The sequence below is a fragment of the Lactuca sativa genome, chromosome 8 (genome assembly GCF_002870075.4).
Source record: "Lactuca sativa cultivar Salinas chromosome 8, Lsat_Salinas_v11, whole genome shotgun sequence".
Classification (NCBI taxonomy): Eukaryota; Viridiplantae; Streptophyta; class Magnoliopsida; order Asterales; family Asteraceae; genus Lactuca; species Lactuca sativa.
The window spans coordinates 4943881-4967254 of NC_056630.2; the positions used below are offsets into that span (position 1 = coordinate 4943881).

At 33.3% G+C, this 23374-nt stretch overlaps 2 protein-coding genes across 3 annotated transcripts; both read right to left on the minus strand.

Moving 5' to 3' along the window:
• Positions 1–3812: 3812 nt before the first annotated feature.
• LOC128127634 (uncharacterized) lies at positions 3813–4650 on the minus strand. Its single transcript, XM_052766286.1, has 2 exons — positions 4224–4650; positions 3813–4108 (listed from the first exon to the last, which is right to left on the minus strand). Exons 1-2 carry the CDS (start codon positions 4648–4650, stop codon positions 3813–3815), a joined length of 723 nt encoding a protein of 240 aa, XP_052622246.1.
• Positions 4651–12471: 7821 nt separating this feature from the next.
• Positions 12472–17442, minus strand: LOC111917782 (putative lysine-specific demethylase JMJ16). Of its 2 annotated transcripts, none has more exons than XM_023913427.3 (8): positions 17270–17442; positions 16262–16570; positions 16101–16172; positions 15556–15633; positions 13466–15467; positions 13286–13389; positions 13005–13202; positions 12472–12907 (listed from the first exon to the last, which is right to left on the minus strand). In XM_023913427.3, exons 2-8 carry the CDS (start codon positions 16511–16513, stop codon positions 12641–12643), a joined length of 2973 nt encoding a protein of 990 aa, XP_023769195.1. In that variant the 5' UTR covers positions 16514–16570; positions 17270–17442; the 3' UTR covers positions 12472–12640. The 2 variants fall into 2 exon arrangements, with proteins under 2 accessions (XP_023769195.1, XP_023769194.1); XM_023913426.3 differs by having other exon boundaries at positions 17248–17441.
• Between the last annotated feature and the right edge of the window lie 5932 nt (positions 17443–23374).

Here is a 23374-nt window from a genome sequence, read left to right on the forward strand (position 1 = left end):
TGTGAAATTAGAATCATTGAAAGTTTGGTCAATTGGTTTCTTTCACAAAAGTAAGGATCATAGACAAACATAGAGTGTATAGTTGGTTTATGGCAAAGCTATTGTTTAGAAAACACAGCGTACATGCTTGGAGCATGGGACACCTAGTGTTTTAATTCAAGTATAAAGTTGATAAAACCGAAACAATGAATAATGAGTAATCAATATGGTGATAAATAGAAAGTGTTTTATTTATATTCATAGGTTTTGATACCATATTAGATTCATTTATTCTTGTGTTTCACTTTGCATGTTTTGACTTCCATAATAACTAGGTTATTCTTCCAGAATGACTAAGTTATTCAAAACCATCCACAATCGGTCATATGTTGGAAGTAGATATGAATCAAGACTATCATGGGTTAGCTTGTATAGGTCCAAGTTGGTGGACAAAGCTGTGCTACAACACTCATGAGTGATCATAAGTTCTGAGTATTGGATTCAACCCGTGCTCATTTGAATCACTTCATGGATTTTATCACAAGTGATCATGAGACGATAATATCTTATATTCTTCAAACCTAGAGATATGAGTTGTTACTATGAGATGGTTGTACATTGATTGCACGAAAACGCATTCGGTAACTCGATGTTATAAAACGTGCATTTGTGTATGATTCAACAAGTAGTAGAACAAGCCATATGAGTCAAAGTTTATCCATTCTTTTTACCTTCGGGATAAAAAGCGATATATGTGGGCCCCTCGATGATTTAATGATGATACATGTGAGTGCTTGGCCAAGCCAAGACTGATTTGTTTTGTTCAATCAGTCAGTCGTCATGAATCGAAAATCGGGAAACAACAAATGGACAGAGAGAATGATTTATAATCCATGTCTCAGTCCATATGATATCTAGAATGGAGGAATATATGATCCCTTATCTAATGGACAAGTCATTGACAAAGGTCAGAGTTCATTGGCAAGGTCAGAGTTCAACAGAAGCTTTTGAGAGCTACGATTGCTAGTCAGGGTTTGAAGTCATACTCAATAATAGTTTTAGACTTATCCAAGTGGGAGACTGTTGGAGTAATGTCTAATTCCATAACTATAATTGGTAAGACTTGACCCGACCCGGCATGGTCCATTTGGGTTGCATGGCATCGGGACAATTGGATAGACAAGATGAGGAAAAAGGATACTAGTCATTTATATTAATATATTATAAGTTCTAATATATTAATATATAAACATATTATTTAATTAGTATTGATCAAGAATTAATTTATAATTAATTAAGTGATCAAAAGGAACTAATTAAATATGGACTCTAAGATATATTTGTGTGATGGGCCAAGTTCATTTAGGTTGGGCTAAGCTTTCATGGATAGTCCATGGAGTGTTTAACCCATGGAGCATATGAAATGAAAGGTCATGGGTATTAGGGTTTAACCCTAATCTCCACACTATATAAAGATGTCCTTGGTTGGTGAAATTGGCACTAGTGTGTGTACACAAAAGGGCAAGGCCGATTTCACTAGAGAGAACCAAAGTATCCTTATTCTCAAGGTTATTCCAAGTGTTCATGATGTTGTGTGAACCATTTGAGGTGTCACACTTGGGCCATTAGACACTCAAGCTTCATGAAGACAAGTTACATCAAAAAGAGGTATGTATTCTATCTATTTTATTACCCAAGTATATGATATATGTATGCTAGTATAGGGTAATATCTTGGAAACTTCATATTTGCATGTATAATAGAGAAAACATAGATCCAAGGTATTTAGGGTTGTATGTGCACCATAGGATGTTGTAGTATACTAAAACCCAACAGTTCCATATCTCAATATTAGCAGAGTAGGGGCGAGGCCCATGATAGGAGAGAAGCGAGTGTGGGCGGGGGCCCGTACCTCACTGACAGCAGGAGTGTGGATGGGGTTGCATAGCTCACCATAAGCAGATTAGGGGCGGGGCCCAAGTTAGGCGAGGCCTTAGAACATGAGTATAGTAGAGTATGTTTCTTTATGTGCTAGTATGTTGTATGTTCGTATGTGTATAGCGGGCGAGGCCCAGAGACAGGCGGGGCCTATGAGAGACAAATTTGTATACCGAGCGGGGCTCGATGCCAGGCGGGGCCTGATGTCGGGCAGGGCCCGATGCCGGAGCGAGTCCAATGTCAGGCGAGTCCCGATGCAGCGGGCGGGGGCCCAGTATGTGGTTATATGTACGGTATGTGGTAGATTGGGGAACTCACTAAGCTTCGTGCTTACAGTTGTCAGTTTTTGTTTCTGGTACTTTCGGTAGTAGAGGGAAGAACACGGGATGACTGCATGGTACACACCAAGAAGTTTAGCCTGAGATGTTTACTCTGATAAAATAAGCATGTTTTGAATTAATACTTTGTTTTAATAAAGCAACTTATGTTTATGAAACAAATGATTTGACAATTATGATTTGTTTAATGATTTAAAAATGAAATTTCTAGACCGTATTTTTGGGACGTTACAAAACGAAAGCCTAATGATTTAGCTACTCATGGCAGAAAATAAGCACAAAAACACATAAGAATTCTAGCTAGACATGATCAATCTAGTGCAAACCTTTGTTCTCTGGCTTCTGAAATCGACTAGATCTCTAGAATATTACTTCCAATCCTCCCAAGTCGAATACGTCGCGAGCTTCATTATCACGCATATAATCAAGATTTTTCATTGATTCAGGTCGTGGCACTCTCAATCCATGTCATGGGGAGTTTGTTTGTTTGATTTTCCTTCCTTCTAAGCTCCAGTAAGCTCCCAGCTTCAGCTCCAGTCCTTCCATGTTCCATCTTTTGTCAGTTTTGGTCCTTTTTCTTCAAGAGTGTCCTTTTTGGCTGCAATACGTAAATTAATTTAATAAGTACCAAATATCTTTGCATTTAACCAAAATATGGCTTAAAATGTATTAAAATAATTCCTAAAAATATGTATAAATATGGAAATATTAGTTATACTCTGTTGAAGCTCAAGTTGCTCTAAACTGAAGTTGATGTTGATCAGCGAATGTCTTTGAAGTTGATGCTAACTCTCTAATGTTGGTGATGATATCCGAATCTAGAGTTGATCAAATTTAATTGGTGAAGTAGAATAGAATATTTGATTTGAACCATAGCTTAATAACCAGATCTACTATTATCTTAGAAGATGCAATCCCATCAAATTAGGGATTTGGTATAATATAAGATTTGGAGAAGTCTCGTGTAGATATTTAGATTAGAATACAATCCCTTGATTGTAGGGATTGTTTAGTATATATTTTTGTAATGGGGTCAAACCCTAATTATTGCTTAGTGCAGTTGCCAAGGTTATCGATAGCGATAGCGAGGGAATAGCGACAACCCACTTATATGCTACGTAGCGATAGCGATGAAATAGCAACAGCTATTTCATGTTTTGTGGTTTTATATAAAATTAAACACTATATTTACCTGTACCTATTCGGCAATTAAAAATAACACATAGAACTAACAAGTACCAGTTCTATTAAGCTAACATTAAGTTCCAAAAGATTTTTACCACAAAATATTGGTTAGTTCTAGACTCTAAAGTCTAAAATTAAGTTCTAATACCACAAAAGAGAGTGTTATGACTCTAAAAGTGTAAACTCTAAAATACCACTAATCGAGTAATCGTTATCCTCATCCTCCTCTAATACGAGTTCTTCTTCTCCCTTTATTTCAACAAACTCCTTATAAAACCCAACATTATTTTCCTCTTCAGGTTCATCTACCAAATGGAGTTGTCTAGCTCTAGCTCTACCTTGTGATCTTGACTCAGCAACCTCAACAGCCCCTTACATCACCCCTTGCCTCCCACCTGGTGTTGTTGTTCTTCTAGTTAGATGAACCGACTCATCCACCCCTATAGCCTCTGCCACAACATCCCATCTCAAGTCATCACCCTCAAACACGAGACCATCATCATCACTCACCAACCACTCAAACGGGTCATGTATGTGCGAGTCTTCCAAGATTATCGGGTTGATCATATCCCGCATATCATACTTCCTCCTTAATGCTCGATTATATTTGATGTAAACTAAATCATTTAGTTTTTTTCGTTCAAGACGGTTTCTTTTTTCGAATGGATCTACAAAAATAAAATTGAACCATTAGTAAATAGTGCAAAGGATATTAATCTTAAAAAAATGAACAACTTACATGTTCAAAAACACTCCGGTTACGCTCACACCCTGATGAATTACAAGTAAGACTCAACACCTTCACAGCAAACTTCTTAAGTGTTGGTGTTGATGATCCATATTGCATCCACCATTTCGTTGGTGCAAGTGTTGTTCTTAATTTAACAACCATATGTTGCGCAAATAACTCTTCTGCACCGGTATATATAGAGAGCTCTTGGCGAATCTTGGTCTCGTCTTCTTCTGATGACATCTTATGTATGCATACCATCAAGCCCTTAATCACCTCACTATCTTCTTTCACTCCTGGGTTGTTGTAAAAAATACTTAGATTCAGATAGTGACCAGTCGCATGCAAATCTTGGTGAAGTTGACAATTCCACCTGTCATCAATGATTTTGAAGAAAGCTTTGTATTCGTTAAATTTATTGTTGAATGAGTATGCAATCTGCTCCTTTGCCTTATCCATGGCTTCATAAATGTACCCCATAGCTGACTTTCTTTCACTCTCGACCAATCGAAGCACTGCTAGTAATGGTTCATCACCTTTGACAGCAATATTAATGTTAATCCAAAAACTAGGTGAAAAAATAGTTGCAACACATTAAGCTCCTCCCTCCTCCCCTTTAAACCTACTTTTGTTCCAAGCTTCAGATGTAAACAACTTCCTCAAACTTGTCTTATGACTCCTAAAGCAATTTAGAGTTAAGAGGGCGGTTACAAACCGGGTCTTTGCGGGCCTAATCATATCTCTTTGACCTGTAAAGTCTCTCAACATATTCAAGAGCAATGTACAGTTGTAAATGTAAGTGTTAACCGCAATTGCTTTGTCTAGTGTCTACTTAAGATGAGTCACTTTGAAGTTGTCTTCAAGCATGAGATCAATGCAATGCACAGCACACAAAGTCCAATAGATGTGTGGATATTTTGCTTCCACCATTTTCCCCGCCAAAACATTGTTGGCAGCACTATTTGTTACAATTTAAACTATATGATCGAGTCCAGTTTCTTTGATGAAGTAGTCAAACAACATAAACAAATTCTCTCATGTTCAAACAGCAACAAAAGCAGTCAATAACAATCTAAACAAGAGTGAATAACAGTCAAAAACATAAACAACCAATGCTAGAACATAATAGTAAAGTTTCATGGTACATAACATAAACAACATAGAACAATGAATATAAACATAAGTAAAGTACATAACATAAACAACATAGAACCTACACATGAGTAAAAAAAACAAAGACAATGAATACCTGTATTAGAATAAGAAGATGCATCTACAGATTCTAGAAACATGCTTCCTCATGCAGTATTCACTAAGAAGTTGATAAGTGCTCTTCCTTTCCGGTCCCTCTAACCATCAACCATCAAAGAGCACCCGATTGCCTTCTTCTCGGTCTCATTAAGTATCAAAAGTTTCTTTGTGTGCTCCTTCTCTAGCTTCAACAGAGGAGCGCGTACCTCATGGTAGCTAGGGGGTTTCAAATCGGGACCATGTATAGCAATGGCTTCAAGTGCGGGCCCTAAACTATCATACTTCGCCGTGTTGAATGCAAGACCTGCATCATACATCCAATGGGCGAACTTCTGAACCGCATCACCTCTTAGTTTTTTGTGAAGTTGGTTATGTTCGGGGGCTCCCACCAAGTACCCCTTCTTCTTCCCTGTTTCATTGGATGGCCTGAAATGAGTATCCAAAGCGCCTTTTACTTTCTTGTTGTGTAGGGTTGACTTGGAGGACGAAATAGCACTCTTGCCTAATGATAAAGGAACCTCACCAGCTTCTTCTTCATCTTCATCATTTATATCCACCACATCATCATCAAAGTGAGGAATGCGATTCCTTTCAACTTTATCTTGTTTCTGTTTCTCAAAAATGTCTTTAAAAAGTTTCCTAACATCTAGTGGAGCTCTAAGACATTTTCAAACTGAAGTGGAATCACCAGCAAGGTGATGTTTATGTCTTGTAATCCCACCTTTGTCAACATTTGGACGGTAATTACACAACACCCATTTTATAGTTCCTTCAACTCTTTTGCCATGTTTCCTGCAAATATCATCCTCTTTTACACCAGGAGGCATGCCTGAATTAATCAGAAGATAGAAGCCAATATCATAAGAATCACATAATCAAAGATCATACAATAGAATTCAAAGAATCTTAGAATTTAGAAGATAGAAGTTAAAAGCTGAAATTGATCAGAAGATAGAAGTTGAAGTCTTACCATTTTGAAGTTGAAGTCTTGCAGAATTGATCAGAAGATAGAAGTTAAAAGCTGAAATTGGAAGAAATCAGTTAAAGCCTGAAACCGAGAAGTTAGAAAAAAAAAACAGAGGAATTTAAAAGTCTTACCTTTTTGAAGTTGAACAATCGAGATGGATTCTGGAGTAGTTGGAGTCGTCTGGGGAGAAAGGGAGATGTGTTGTTGTCGCTACCATCGCAGAAGTGGGAAATAACCCACCGAAATCGATTTTGGTGATTTTGGCGCCATCGTACAATCTTAGGTCGATTAGACGGGAAGACACGAAATTGACTCTACTATTCCCCTCCGAAACCAATTCCGACCCTAATTGCTACCTATCTTAACGATTTAAACAAAAAAATCAATTTTTCCTGATCGCTACACACGCTATTTCATCGCTACAGGCATGGTAGCGACCCAGCAAAGCTATGCTATTCGCTATAGCGAGGGTAGCGATCGCTATTAACAACACTAGCAGTTGCTTTGCGCATAGCTTTGTGTCAACCACTTTGTGCACCTTGTTGTCTTTGTGAGAAGCTTTCTTAGTGAAATAGATCTTTGTGATAATTTATTGTTCTTTCTTGTTTGAATCTGATCTACGAACCTACAAGGGGTTTGGGACCAACAAGAATGAGTGAAACATACATAAAAAAAAAGGAAGCATGCACCAAGACCGCCATCAATTTCCTCCATAACCAGATCTATGAACCACTTCCATGTGGCATGTAAAACAATAAGAAACTGCTCCATTTCCGCAAAATGGAACCACCAAATCTTTTCCATCAACATATATACAATCCTTTTCAACATTAAAGACTGACTTTCTTTCATTACATTTCTGATCAAATTGCATGTATTCTTCAATTTGAGGTGGATTTTGGTTATTTTGAATCCAACTGGTGAATAATAGTGAAATAGATTATTAGTATTATATGATATACTAGGTATGTACAACTTTTTATAAGCATATATAAAGGTATATGAAGAGTTTCTTAAGACATCATGCTAATAGGATCTAGGTATGTATGCAATTATGATAGTTACTTCCTAAACAAGTAAAACTAGTGTTTAAACAATAATTACTCCCAAGTAAATGAAGCAACCCCTACATGGTCTTTTCAGTGTCATACCAAATGATGGGTAATGACCAAGCTTATCCCTATAAACAACCATAACCCACAGATAAAAAAAATACATTTAAAGATTAGTAAATCTTAAAAAAAAAAAAAAAAAAAAAAAAAAAAAAAAAAAAAAAAAAAAAATCTTTTCCAACTTACAATTAATGGCAAGAAAGGTGAGATTCAACACCCAACTTATAGCTTATCAATCAAATCAAACACAACATACATAACGATTTCGAAAAACAAATACTTATTCAGGGTCAGTGTCACGATATAATGGCGGGGTTTAAGGAAAAGAGTGAAATGTTTCAATAACTAAAGGGTCGTTTGATAGTTGTTAACTGGGTTAGAGCTGACTTGGTTAAAAGTTTTGACTAAGTTAACTTCTGATTGAAACTTTCTATTTGATTTTGCAGCTGACTCACTGTACAAAATGACTATAACCCTCAAACAATATTTTTTTATCATAATTCATTTATGATTTACCATTTAATTTATAAGATTACATTTTTTATAAACATCACATCTGGGATAACATTTTTTATAATAAGCAAAGCATTACCATATCTAAGTTCTAATTTGAATAGAATATACCAAAGTAAAACATATACATTTATAAGAGCAAACGCCTTCCATGTTCCATAAATCAAAAATAAAATTGAATGCAATCTCATAACAAACAAAAAAAAATTACACAATTGAGTTCTTGCATCTACACGTTTAAATTACACAATTGAGTTATTGCATCTACACGTTCCATGAAAAAAAAACTGAAGGTAATCTCTAGCGTACAAATATCGAACTGTTGTAGATATTGCATCTTTCATATCGTTTAGACTCAATGGACCGGGTAAACAGTGGCCCAAGATCCTTAAAAATGGTTTTAGGAGCTCCCATGGAAGAAGAATTCTTGTCCCTCTAGCAACAACTTTGTCTTATAACAAACAAATGAATCAATTTGGTGATACAACAAACAAACCAAAACCAAGTTGCAACTTTAGGCAGTTAGATTTTGTTCATTGTGTTGGTCAAACTCTATCATATATTAACAAGACCAAAAGTTCCCATTGCAACTATAAGACTTATAATTCTCAATAAGAAAGTACAAATAACCAATATACATATAGAAATGAGACACAATCAGAGCGGATTATGTATTGTAATAGATTGTCATATGAGCAACAATTAGGACAAAGGCCAATATCGGAAATTGAGGACCATCATATTGTGTAATCCCCAAACAACACTAGATTAAAGGATTCTCATTGTGACAATACAGGAGTAAAGAAACTTAGAAGTCATATTACCTCAATAAAATAACTTGTAGAGTTATGAACAAATGGCGTGACCTGAGTTATGGATATCATACACCGAATAACATCTAATTTCAGCATAACATCTAATCTAATTTTAGGAAAAAAAATAACAAATACAAAAGAATGATTGCTTACCGTTGGACTTGGTGAGATCGTTAATTGCTAAATGGCGATAGAGAGAACAATAGCAAGAAAGAGTCTTGATCGGAGTTCGATTTTAGGTGAAGAAACTACAAACAAGAATCAGCAATTAAACAATCAAGTAATCAAGAAGTGATAGTCTTAATCGGAGTTGTGTTTTCAACTATTGGAGAATGGACGCGATGGCAACGAGACTGGAGGAGAGTGGCATTGGGAGAGGAGACTGAAGGTGGTAGGATTCGACGCTGAAGAAGGAGAGGTCGTCATGTTTTTTTTTTTTGGAGGAGCGATTTGATCGTTAAGGGCAAAAAGAAGAGAAAACGTGTTTTTGGAATGAGGATTGGTGGTGGTGGAAGGAAAAGTTGATTAGATCGATTGATTGAGATGGATAGCATACATCAATACGTCAAAGACAAAAGGCGTCTATTTTTTTAGTCGGCCTTTTTTTTCAACGGACCGAATCATAGCATTCTGGACTGAGTGTGGGTCGAATAAGTTGCAAAATAGATGGTATCAAACACACTGATCGGACCGGGTCAGTCAAAATGTCTGATCAGACCAGATCAACAAGAAATCAAATATCCCCTAAGTTGGTTCGTGTACTTGACTACAGTGGAAGGTCTATCACATAACTTTATATCATTGGCTCTAGAGCTAAATGTGTTGACATCCTTGTGGCTTTGATCGATTTTCTGAAGGTCCTTGGTCAAAGAGTGATGTAGAGGATGACAATTTTTGTGTGAGTGAGTCATGTTTGAAGTTGCTTGGTAGGTTCAAAGATTCAAGGTTGTAAATGTTGAAGGTTGAAGATGAAATGTGTAGGGTTTAATCTTTTTTAGAAGTTTGTATGTAGTTCGTTTTTGCTAATGGTTTTAACCTTTGGGTTTTTGTAAAATCTTTACAATTTTAAAATAATAATGTTTGTGTAATCATCATGACACAAAAAGAGTTTAATGAAATATTTTCGATTAGATGAGGACATCATCTCAAATTAGTTTTATGATTACGAAAAAGAGAATGAACTTGAAGATCGTGAGGTTAAACTAGAACAAATGGAAAGACAAGCAAGATAGATGAGGTTGATAATTAGGGTCTTAATGTGTACATGTGTGTGTGAGAGAGAGAGAGAGAGAGAGAGAGACAGAGACAGAGAGAGATTATATGTAAAATGACTAAAATACCCTTACATACATGCCCATAGGGTGAGTTAACGGATAAGAGATAACAAGGTCTGTCCATAGAAAACCACAATGAAATCTGCTTAAAATGTTGAATTTTTTAATTTTAGAACCATGCGGATCAAAACCATACAAAATGGCAAAGCACATGGACCAAATTTGCAATTTGCTTTTTTATAAAAAAAAAAAAAAAAAAAAAAAAAAAAAAAAAAAAAACACTAATTTTATGAAAAATGATTATTTTTTTCACAAAAACTAAGTTTTAGAAAACATGGAAAAACAAAGTTGTAAAGAATGGAGGTGCAAATTTATAAAATATATTTTTAAAACAATTTCATACAAAAAAAAGGAGAAAAACAGGCAACTTGTAAAACCCTATATAATTTTTTTTATGCAGATCTTCTTGGTCTATTCTGTCTGCGCCGCACACCGCACAGACTATGCGTAGACATTAGTCTTCACAGACTGTTTGATTTTTTAAAGATTGCAGACCTAAAAATGTTTACACATCTTCTTCTTGGCGCAGATGTGGACCAAAGTCTTCAGACATCTTCTAGCCTAAAAAAACACATATATCTTTATTTTTATTTATTTTGTTTTTTTATTTATATTTATTCCAACTTTATTAATGGTAAACAATTTGAAAAAAAAAAAAAAAAAGTTACACTACTTTAACAAAAATGTTCGACGACACAAACATGACATTTTTGACAAATTTATAAATAAAGATTTATTAATGGTTGTTGAAATTGTTTATATAAATATGGGAAAAAAATCATAATATATTCTTATATTTTTTGTGCCAAATTTTATAAAAGATTATTTAATACAGTATCGTTAATTTATTGACAAAATATTTATGGTACGTTCTTAATTGATTTAATTGAAAATCAAAATTTATTTCCATATCCATGTATGTATCAAATTCTTTAATTCCTAATTACAATGTATACCAAAATTGTTTATCAATTATATATATATTAATTCGTACCATTTTATTTTATAAAATAATATATAAAATTTGTTCTAAATTTATTAATTATTTATAACAAAGTCATAAAAATATTACAAAATCACTTTGAAGTTAAAAATAAATAAATAAATAAAACAGTTTATTTAAATTTTAGTTTGTTTTAATAGGCAGAAGATGTTAAAAAACAAACGGTTTTTTTTTCAGACTGTTTTTTTCATCTGCAGATGTTTGGTCCACTTAGGTAGTGTTTGTTTTTTGTCCGCAGATCTACGTGACCTCTTCTGTCTGCGCTGCGCAGACCACGCGCAGACATTAGCATTCGCAGACTGTTTGTTTTTTTGAAGACTGCAGACCTAAAAATGTCTGCGCGTCCTCTTCTTGGCGCAGACGTGGACCAGAATCTTCTAACATCTTCAGACATCTTCTAGCCTAAAAAAACATATATATCTTTATTTTTTTCAAGTTTTTTTTTTAATTTATATTTTTTCCAACTTTATTAAAGATGAACAATTTGAAAAAAAAAATTACAAAACTGAAAAAAAACGTTCAACGATACAAACATTATATTTTTGACAAATTTATAAATAAAAATTTATTATAATAATAGTCGTTGAAGTTGTTTATATAAATATGACAAAAAAAATCATAATATATTCTTATATTTTTTTGCCAAATTTTGTAAAACATTATTTCATACAATATCGTCAATTTCTCGAGAAAATATTTATAGTACGTTTTTAATGGATTTAATTGAAAAAATCAAAGTTTATTTGCATCCATTTATGTATCAAATTTTTTGATCACTAATTATAATGTTTACTTATAACTTTGCAACCAAAGTTGTTGGTTTTTATCAAATATATACGTTAATTTATATCATTTTTATTTTTATTTTTTATACAATAATACATAAAAGTTGATCTAGATTCGTTTGATTATTTATAACAAAGTCATAAAAATATTAAAAAATCACTTTGAAGTTTTAAAAAATCAGTTTATTTAGATTTCAGTTTATTTTAATAGCCTGCAGATGTTAAAAAAACAGTCTTCTTTTTTCAGACTGCATACGTTTGGTCCATCTCTTCTACTGAAGAGGTTTACAGATGTGGTCCGCAGACTGCAGACATTTTGCCTCAGAAAAAACAAACAGCACCTTATTCTACTGCAGAGGTCTACAGATGTGTTACGCAAACTACGGACATTTTGCCCAAAGAAAAATAAACACCATAAACGAATTGCGCATAACATTCGGTGTTTGTTAGTTTTTGATGTTATAAAACATTAAAATGTACGTTGTAACAGTTGGTTTACCATATATGATGCTAACTACAAGTTGAAGAAAAACTCCTACACACTTATTCTCATAGCAAACCTCAAATCCATATCATTTTTGTAAACGCATGTCAATTGAAGGCCTATATGATGAAATCATTTACAAAAGTTAGAAAAAATGAATCCCAATGTAAGAGTAAGACTAAAATGTTTATATGTAATCAAGTGAGTCATGTTTTGCGCTTTTGTATCTCTTCACTAACAAGTGTTTGGAGCTGGGTCCAGTCAGCAGTTGAATTACCTTTAACCAAAACACTAACTAACATATTTAACTCCTCTAAACTCCCCTTCTCAAACAAACTAACCATTAAAGAAGCATCATCTCCTCCTGTATTTGTATTTGTATTTGTATTTAAATCCCCATTATCATCAGAGTGGAAAGGCCGTGATTCCCAGTACTCTCTACTCACCCGATTCCTATCCATTGACTGAAAACGCTGCCAATTTGTAACAACTTTTTAAACATGTGTATTTTCTTTTCTATTATTATACTTTTTACTACATTAAAATTAGGATCTCCAGTTTGGTTTTTACCTGTAAGATAGAGGGAGATAAAAACCCAAACATTTCCATGCCATCCAGGCTTCCAGGAGGCTGTAAAGGAGGAAGCTTTGACCTTCCAAGCTTATGTTGCTTTGAGATTTCATTATTTACTCTCTCTCGAACCATGTCCCAACATCTTACAGCTGATAAATGAATAAACACTTCATTCTCACAATCCTCCAACGAAACCTCCAAAAAAAAAAAAAAAAACGTTATATAAAATCGTATAGATAGTAAAATGTAATCAGACTGATAGATGATTTTAAAACTACCATAAATAGAGGTCTGTCATGTCCTCCATCCTGGATCTCTGAAATGTAGTAACACATATCTGTTGGATCTAAAATGCTTATGTACTTAACCCGACTCCTGAAACCTGTATGAAAACCACGTAATATTTATGTAAGTTTTTTTTTTTAAAAAATTCTGAGTTCATGTTAAATATATTATACCTTTAGGGTAAATAGCACGAGCGTCGCACCATGAATGTCCAGATTGCACTACACCAAAATCCAAGGGCTCGGGATTACAGTTTATTCTTCTAACAACTTTTGCCATGCGAGGACCTTTTTGGCGATAATATCTATCCAAACTATTTTGACCACAAACACCAGTCTCTTTTATATTTGACACATCTTCAGATTTCACAGGATTTGGAATGTTAACAGTTTCCGGATGGGACCCACGTGTTGATTCCATGTCAGCAAGTGGTGGGGACTCACCCTCACCCTCATCCTCATCATCACTAACAAGTATGACAGTATCAGTCGCCATACATGAAGGCTTTGAAGGTTTCTCGGGAGTTATATTTGTGTATGTAGAATTACCATTATGCCCTGGGGGGATTTGTGAAGAGTCATCATCATCTTTAGCTACTACATAGGAAGATAGAGAAAGTCCGAGATCAAGTTTTGCCCATCGATATATAGAACTCAATTTCCCTTCCAAAGCTTCAACCAATATACTTAAATCATTGATATCATGACGAAAAAGGAAGAATTTTGAAGCTGAAGAACATGAACAAAACTGTTTCGCATGGTTTAAGCAAGAATATTTCACAGGCGAACAACGGTGACAGCCTGCAGCTGAGAGATGTAGGTCAAAAAAGCACACACTGCATTCCCTCTCACTTTTATCATCAAAACTCTCCTCCATTTTCAACACCTGTGAACCCTTGCAGTGAAATTCCCTCCTTACCCTCTCCATCTCTACACGTGCCTTAAGCGCTTTCGATAAAACCCCATCTTTTCCACAAACATCTTTCCATTTTAAATTGCTCGGTGTGTTTCTTCTGAGTAGATTAAGCTCCCAATGAGCTTTCACAGCATCTCTTGAAGCTCCAAGCAGCAATTTATCATGAGAAATTGAAGTCTTGCGGGCATGTTCACGATACAGTTCAATCGCGTTTTGACCATGCGGTAACCAGTCAACGGGGGCCACATTGACCGCTTCCGCACAATTAAACCCGCAATTAAAACCCGAATGATACGCCCGGGGAAAAGTCAAAATAAACTCTCCGGGATTTTGAACACATCGAAAAACCGGGACCCCTTCTGATTTTAGTATGGATGGGGAAAGCTGTGTCACCAGTTTATGAAGCAAGTCTGGTTGTTCAGCAAAAAGATCGGGTAAATTCTTTCTCATAGCTGCTTCAAGTTTAATCGCGTCTTTTCCAGGCACTCCATACCATAATTTTGAAGCCCCAAAATGCATGTAATTCATTGAATATAAATGATGATCTTCAACATGCCAACAAAATGATGAAAAGCACATTCCGATATACAACCAAGGGACCAAAACACCCGATATATCACTGTTTTCGTATGAGAGAACGGACCCCGGTAACCTCGGAAGGTTGTTCAAGTTCCAACCAGATCTAACAAACTTCTCGTGGGGCCCACCTGGGATTTGAATTTGAATTTGAATTTGATTAGATTCTTTTGGAAACCCGCTACCAAACGTGCCAGTTTCCAAATCAGCACCATAAAGCACCTCAACTTGTTCAGAAGGCTTTTCTACCATACGCCAATATTCACCCTCGATTGTTTCAACCGAAGGTTCAGAATTGTTATTTTTCATGAAATACTGGTTTTTGAAATCGTCTGCATACTTTTCAAATTCCTTAAGGGTGAATTGTGGACCCGGTTCAAAACCAAAACCAAAACCAGCTTCGGGTTCAACAGGGGATGAGTTATTATCTGACACTGCTTTCGAGCATTTTCTTTGTTTTCTTTTTTTGTGGTAATTTGGTGTGAATATTTTTTTTAAAGAATCTCGATTTTGAAGCTTGTCGATTCTCTGGATACGTGTAGAAAATCTTGAAGATTCCCACACGGTTTTTTCCTTGAGAGGGCATGGAGGTTTCCAGGAAGGAGGTGGCACTATACGACATATACCATATGGTTCAGCTTTTTCACGTATGCTAGCAATGTACTTTAGTGTATCTTCAAATTCCTAGAAATTTATGATATCAATTTAGAGAGAGAGAGAGAGAGAGAGAGAGAGAGAAAGAAAAAGAGAGAGAAAGAGAAAGAAAAAAGACCTCTTCACTCGGGTGAAAAACAGGAGCATCAAGAAGATCAGGCATGCGAGCTTCACCAGGATGCCATCTTGCAATGACCTGGATATACAAGTTCTTTAGCTTAAATAGCAATGTACTTCCATTGATTTGTTTATTATACCATTCTACTTTCATTTTTCTAATTACAGCATTGTACTTTGAAAAACCTACCCAATTATAAGCAAATTGCTTAACAGTGTAGATTCTTCAAAGTATAATGTCCTAATAAGAAAAAAAATGAAAGCACAATGTTATGTTTAGGTAGATTTTTCAAAGTACAATACCTTGATAATGAAAAAATTGGAAGTAGAATGTTTTCAAAGTATAAGGTTCTAATTAGAAAATTTTGAACACAATGTCATAATTAAGTAGATTATCAGAGTACAATGCCTTGAGAAGAAATTTTCTGAAAGTACAATACTGTAATGGAAAGAAATGAATGTAGGATGCTATAATACACAAATAAATGAAAGTGCATTTAGCCCTGAGATAACAATTTAAGGTGCAAGTAGATTAATAATAATAACCTTTTGGCAGTTACTACAGTCTTCACATCCACGGACAACCCCTTTAGGAAGCTGAGCACCCAAAGTTTGATTCTGCATGATAATATATTATTTCATTAAGTTGGAATATGAATTGATAATGTAAAATATAACAAAAAAAAAGGAAAATCAATCTAAATGACCTGCTTAGAATCAGACTCGTCTTCAGAAGTGGTATCAGTTCTGCCATGGTTTATCCATGGTCTACGCTTAATAGACCTTCTTACATCTTCATCATCAATGTAGTTAACCCCTGGTTCATCCTTTGTTGTCTGTGAACTATTGTCCACTCTTTTTAGGGAAAAAGCTGTAAGTGACTCAAAACCTGGTGGAATAGATGGAATTTCCATGTTCTCTTCTTTAACATGATGCCTGATGAGTTCTGTCCCCATCATGAATTTGCTTGCTCTTGGACTCTTATTTGAGCTTGATTGATATTTAAAACATGTTATCTGCAGCAGCATTATCAATAATAAGAAACACAACATGTGGTTTTATGCAGTTAAGCATTTATAATTATCACCAACAGGTAAGCATGTTCTATCAGCCAACTTATGAAGCTATTTGAAACCTGAAAGCAGTCTTCAAAACTCAATAATATAGGATCAATATAACTGAGAGAAATATGTGAATTATGAACAACTAAAACTCTAGCGCACTTGCATGTTCATAATCTCAAAAGTTTCTGCATCTACCCTGAAGATAGCTTTTAAACCCTAACGACAGAATGAGCAAACAACAAGTAGATTTGATATTCACAAACAACTAATCAGTTCAAAAACATATTAAATTGAGATCAACAGCAGATCCCACATAACTAACTTGACCTAACACATAGGCCCAAAAGGCAGCCGGCAAGCATCAATCGATCAAATTAGGGTTACAAAACTATATAACGGATTTGCAATTAACATAATATACACTTGAACATGTCTAAATCCCTAGGTTTGCTAGAAAAAAAAATGTGCATCAGGAAATAACCAGATAAGGTTTACATCCGAGAAATCCCTAGATTGGAACAAAATTCAGGAGCATCTGTGTTAATAATTGCGCTCAAAATAGAGAAGAACACAATCATATCAGCATATAATCGTTGCTTATATTGGAAAATAGGATTTTATTTTCATACCTACAGAAGAGTTGATTATAACCTAGTGAATGTTTCGTTTCGTATGATATGGCAAAATCAAAGTATCCAAATGGGAAATTGAGCAGGGTTTGCTTTGGATCTTAGTATCCGGGGCAGAAGTAAACGGAAAATCCGTCCACCAAGATAACTCCAGGCCTGGAGCATAAAAGCCTTTATGATGGATGCTTAGAAACCTTTTAATTTTCACACCATTTTTGTATATATATAAATATAATTGGTAACTTTGTAGATTTAGTGACAACAATGCAGCTAAAAAATATCTAATTAATTTTTCTTTTTTTTTCATCTAGGTCAATTAGTGTTAATACAACATCAAGAATGCTTAATGAATGTGATGAACGAGATTCTTGTGCTTACACATAAAGAAATTCAAAGATGGATTGAAAAGTATGGGACAAAATGTTGTGTATGATGTTTGGATATATAAATGTGGAACAAAAGCAAGAAAGAAGATCAAAAATCACCATTTTTTTCATGTGTAAATGATTTCATAGTTTAGTTTCACTTTACATTTTTTACAAAAGAGAAGATACTAGCACATGAGATTTGGTAAATTTGTGTATTTGGGTCGGACACGTTTACACGACATGAAATATAATACGTTTTTAACCGTGTTACATGTAAATAAGTATTTATATTTTAGAAGTAGCATGTTGTTGTTGTTGTTGTTTATTTTTATTATTATTATAGTGATGGATCAAAGATTTAGATAGGTTGGAGGCACAAAAAGGTATTCAAAAAAATTAGATCGGACCAAACAGTTCATGACATATTAAACACTAATTAAAAAAAGTCACATCATGTGCTATATAATAAGTCAGTTTACAAGTATGGTCACATACCTTCTTTTCCATCGGTGTAAACAATGGAAAGGAAGAGGGATGGACCTAAGGTCGTGTCAATGGACGATGGTTTGGGGCCTTCAAATTTTTAGGTCCCCATTTTTATATATGTTAGTAATAAAAAAAAATAAATAAGTAATAATAAAAAACTATAATATATTGTTTATAGAGCGGAAAAATGAATTAAATTGGAGTTAAAACAAAATCAACAAAATAGACTAAGAGACGTGCGATTCTTCTAGAACAATCTCCACATTGAGTCTCTCTTAACCATTGATCGAAGGATCTTATTAATCAATTCCATTTTTTAACGATAACAAATAAATCGATCATGATTTTTACACGCAAACTTCTGACATTTAAATTTTAGTTTTCTGATATCTAATTTCTAATAATACGCAGATGGGTAGGAAGTGGATGGTGAGCCTTAATATCAATATAAACAAAAAAAATAATAATAATAAGAGATACTAGAAAAGATACAAAAATCTCTTTATTTGAGTTGATGACAATTACTAAATAAAAACCAAAGTTATGGATGATTATTTAAAAATAATAATAATAATAAATAAATAAATAAAAACTTGTAGTTCTAAGTAAATTATAGGGAACATATTTGTAATTACTATATTATTTATTTGTTTCGTTTAAGATCGTGCTAATACTGTACTTCAAACAAAAAATGGGGCTATATTATTTTTTTTATATAACCCACTAGTGAGCTTTAATATCAATATAAATAAAAAATAAAAAGGAGAGATACTAGAAAAGGATACAAATATCTCTTTATTTGAGTTGATGACGATTACCAAATAAAAACCACAAAGTTATTGATGATCATTTAAAATTAGGTGCGAGACCCGTATAATACATGGGTTTTTTAAAAAAAATATATATTTTGTTAAGCATTACATGTTTTTAGTAATAATTTTACGTAAAGACAAAAATATATAAAGAATAAATTAACTACTTCGAAATATAAAGAAATAAAATAAATACGTACGTATTTATAAAATGATGATGACAATAATGTTGTAAACATTAAACATTAATTAAATAAAATTTGCTAAATATATAAAAACAAAATGATGAATAAGTAGGTAAGATAATTTATAATAATAAAAACAATTATTGAAATATTGAGACTTATTTTTATGAATTACAAATTTCAAAAGACTTCTTTGAATACCACATTAGATGTCATATTGGTAAGTTTATCATCTTTATCTTAAATTAATATTTTTAATCTATCTTTACTCTTCACTCTCAACAATGCAACATATAATTGCCTATGAAAGAATATTGGTTGTCTAAAAAACAACCCCACATTCGATAGCGACTGCTTCCATTAGGAATAACGGTAGAATTTGTCTAAAATCTCTTCCAAAAACAATTGTTTTTCCTAAAAATAAAAGAAAAAATATAATAATAAGTTATGTTACACATACAAATAATTATAACTTAACATGTATAATTTAATAGTATTAAAAATAAAAACAAAAAAAATCCAAAATACCCTTTCGTCCATTAATATCATTCCAATCATCCGAATCTGTTTCCACAGACGAATGATTCGAACCTTGATCGTGTAGTCATCTTCTGACAGTGCCAAGTCACTAATCATGATAACGTTGGTGTTTTCCATTAAGTTGTAAACCAAATGTAGTAACGAAGGTCAGTTGTTGTATAACAAAAAAGTATGATAAATAATTGAAAAAAATAAACTTTATGTTATATAAGAGTTTTATATCATAAACATATGATGCTATAAGCATATTTCAGAAAAAATCTATACAAAAAACAAATATACAGGAATCACAATCAAAGGAACTTCTTCACAACTTAAATGAAGTTCAACACTCGAAAAACAAAAATAAAGGAAGTGAAATTTGACACAACTAAAGCTTATGAGAAGAATATTCAACAAGGAAGATCATTTAAGCAACTTCTTCACAACTTAAATGAAATTCAGATTTCAGACACCCAAAGGGAAAAAAGAAAAGAACTTCAATTTGACCCAACTAAAACTGATATAAAAATGTTCACTTAATTGCATTTCACATTCAATAAACAACATGCATAACCTGAATCTGGAAAAAAAAAAAAAAAAAAAAAAAAAAAAAAAAAAAGACGAAATTGGTTGTTGTTAATAAAAAAAATCTTTTGCTCCTTTGTAATTGCTCATATTGATATTGGTTGCAATCAAGGCTGCTGGGAATCTTCTATAGTCATAGAAGAAGGACAATTTTGGAAAATGTGTACATCAAATAATAATGTTAGGACTTTCAATAAAAAAAGTGTTAATAAAAGATGGTTCAATTTTAAAGGGTAATTTTGGAAAATGTGTGCAGCAAATAATAATGTTATGACTTTGAATAAAAAAATTGTTAATAAAAGATGGTTCAATTTTTTCTGTTGAAATTAAGATATCGAGAGTCTGGAATATGATCAACAAGGATGGAGGTTTAAAAGAGACAATAGAGGGCAATTTGGTCATGTTGGGGGGGGGGGAACAATATTTTGTGATTTTGTTAATTGTCACAGACTTCGGTTTTTATTTAGGGGCAATTTAGTAGTTTTTTGGGTAATTAAGATATGGAGAGTCTGGAATATGATCAGCAAGGATGGAGGGTTAAAAAGAGACAATAGAGGGCAATTTGGTCATGTTGGTGGAAAAAAATAAACTTTATGTTCAAGAAACAACATACAGAACCTGAATCTAAACAAAAGAAAAAACCCAAAAAAAATGAAATTGAAAACCAAAGCAGAATCACAATCTAAGCAACTTCTTGACAGCTTGAACCATATTCAAACAGCCAAAAAAAATGAATTTGACCCATATAAAGTTATGACAAATGCTCATCTAATAGCATGTCGCATTCAAGAAACTGACATGCATGACCAAAATCTGAGCATAAATTAAAAACCCAAAAACAAAAATTACGAAATTGAAAACCAATAAGCAACTTCTTGAGAGCTTGAATTAAATTCAAAACATAAAAATGGGAAAACTGAATTTGACCCAACTAAAATTAATAAGAAATGTTCATCCAATACCATGTCACATTCAAGAAACAGACTTGACAAACACTTGAATAACTCAAATCTAGTAAAACTGTAGGATAACTCTTAATGCCTAATATTTGAAAATTATTAGTATTTAATGACTAAAATATGATTGTTTCTTCAAAGACACGAGCAAAACATGACATGACAAACACAGTTGCGGTAGGGTGCGTGACAAAAAAAACCTTCTTTGAGGCATTTAATCGAACATAACATATGCATTGAAACATGAGTAAATTTTTAGTATTAAAATCTCAAAAAATTGTATGAAAGCATGGAAAGGAGAAGATGAAAACATGAAATGCTCAAATAAAAAAGAATTAAATGATTTACTTGATGTTGTAAACTCAATGTGTCGAGCATCACATATGCTAACTTGATGTAGTTGATATTGGCGATAATGAACTTTGATGATGAACGTGATACTATAAACCTTCAATCTCTCAATAAAACACGACATATCAAATGAGATTGTAGTTATATATAATTTACAAAATTGAATTTGGAAAAGATATCAAGATTAGCTGTGAATGAATTGAAATTTGAAAACTTTCTGCAGATAAACAGAATTTGAAAGGTGATTTCCGAAAATTGTGTATGAAATTTAGAACTTTATATAGATAAACGGAATTTGAAAGGATTTAATTTAGGAAGGTTTGTTTGATTTTAATATATTCATTGACAAAATACGGTACATTTAAGGAGATATTCAAGTTTCCTACATTTCTTTAAAATACAGTAAATCATTTGATATTTTTTTAATTTGATAAAAAAATACCATAATTTGCCAAGTGGATTTAATTTTAATTGAAAAAAATATAAAAATTCCATGTGGCATATTGAATGAGGTGCTGACACTTGGCAGAAAACCTTCATTTATTATTGGCGATGATGAACTTTGATGATGAACGTGATACTGTAAACCTTCAATCTCTCAATAAAACACGGCATATCAAATGAGATTGTAGTTATATATAATTTACAAAATTGAATTTGGAAAAGATATCAAGATTAGCTGTGAATGAATTGAAATTTGAAAACTTTCTGCAGATAAACAGAATTTGAAAGGTGATTTCCGAAAATTGTGTATGAAATTTAGAACTTTATATAGATAAACGGAATTTGAAAGGATTTAATTTAGGAAGGTTTATTTGATTTTAATATATTCATTGAAAAAATACGGTACATTTAAGGAGATATTCAAGTTTCCTACATTTCTTTAAAATACAGTAAATCATTTGATATTTTTTTAATTTGATAAAAAAAACCATAATTTGCCAAGTGGATTTAATTTTAATTGAAAAAATGTAAAAATTCCATGTGGCATATTGAATGAGGTGCTGACACTTGGCAGAAAACCTTCATTTATTAGGTAGGATTAGAGAAAAAAAAAAACTAAACTTGTAGTTCTGAGTAAATTATTATAACATTCCAAAAAACATAAAAATTTAAAATTTTCAAAAACAACTCGTTCTCTCCGTTAAATGTTTATAAAACTATTGTTTCAAAAATATTATTAAAATCAGAGTATTCTCAATACCCATTCTAATAAAAACAGGATGATGTACACAATCACGCATTCGTCTTGTCACAGTTATCCGAAGTACCTGAAACCATAAACTGAAATTGTAAATCAAAGCTTAGTGTGTTCCCCCAAAATACCAACACACACAACATATATTGGGTTCACAACTAAAAAACTGGATTACCCCTAAGCCCACAGTATGAGTATGGCTTGCATCTCAGGCCCACAGCTCATATATAGCTTGCTCCCAAGCCTACAACATAAGTATGGCTTGCCCTCAGGACCCACAACTTATGTCTGACTTGCTCATAGGTTTGTTGGCTACAACACAAAGTAGTAATACCTCAACCCAACCATACCATGTCAACATATACATAACATATAACATATATCCAGCAAACAGATAAATATATAACTAGTCATCAAACAAACAGGCAGATCTACATATCACTATCGCATACTACATCCTATTTACCAAAATACCGATCTAACAGACCACCATAACATATCCATATCCTCTATACCATGATACACAATCTAGTGGGCCGGTATTGGTGTCTTTGACCCATAAGTACAATTAAGAAAACTCACCTATCAGTCTGAAATGATCGTCTAACAAATAGTGACGAGCTCTCAAATACAACTCAAAATATCCAAAATGCCCCTAAGTCAA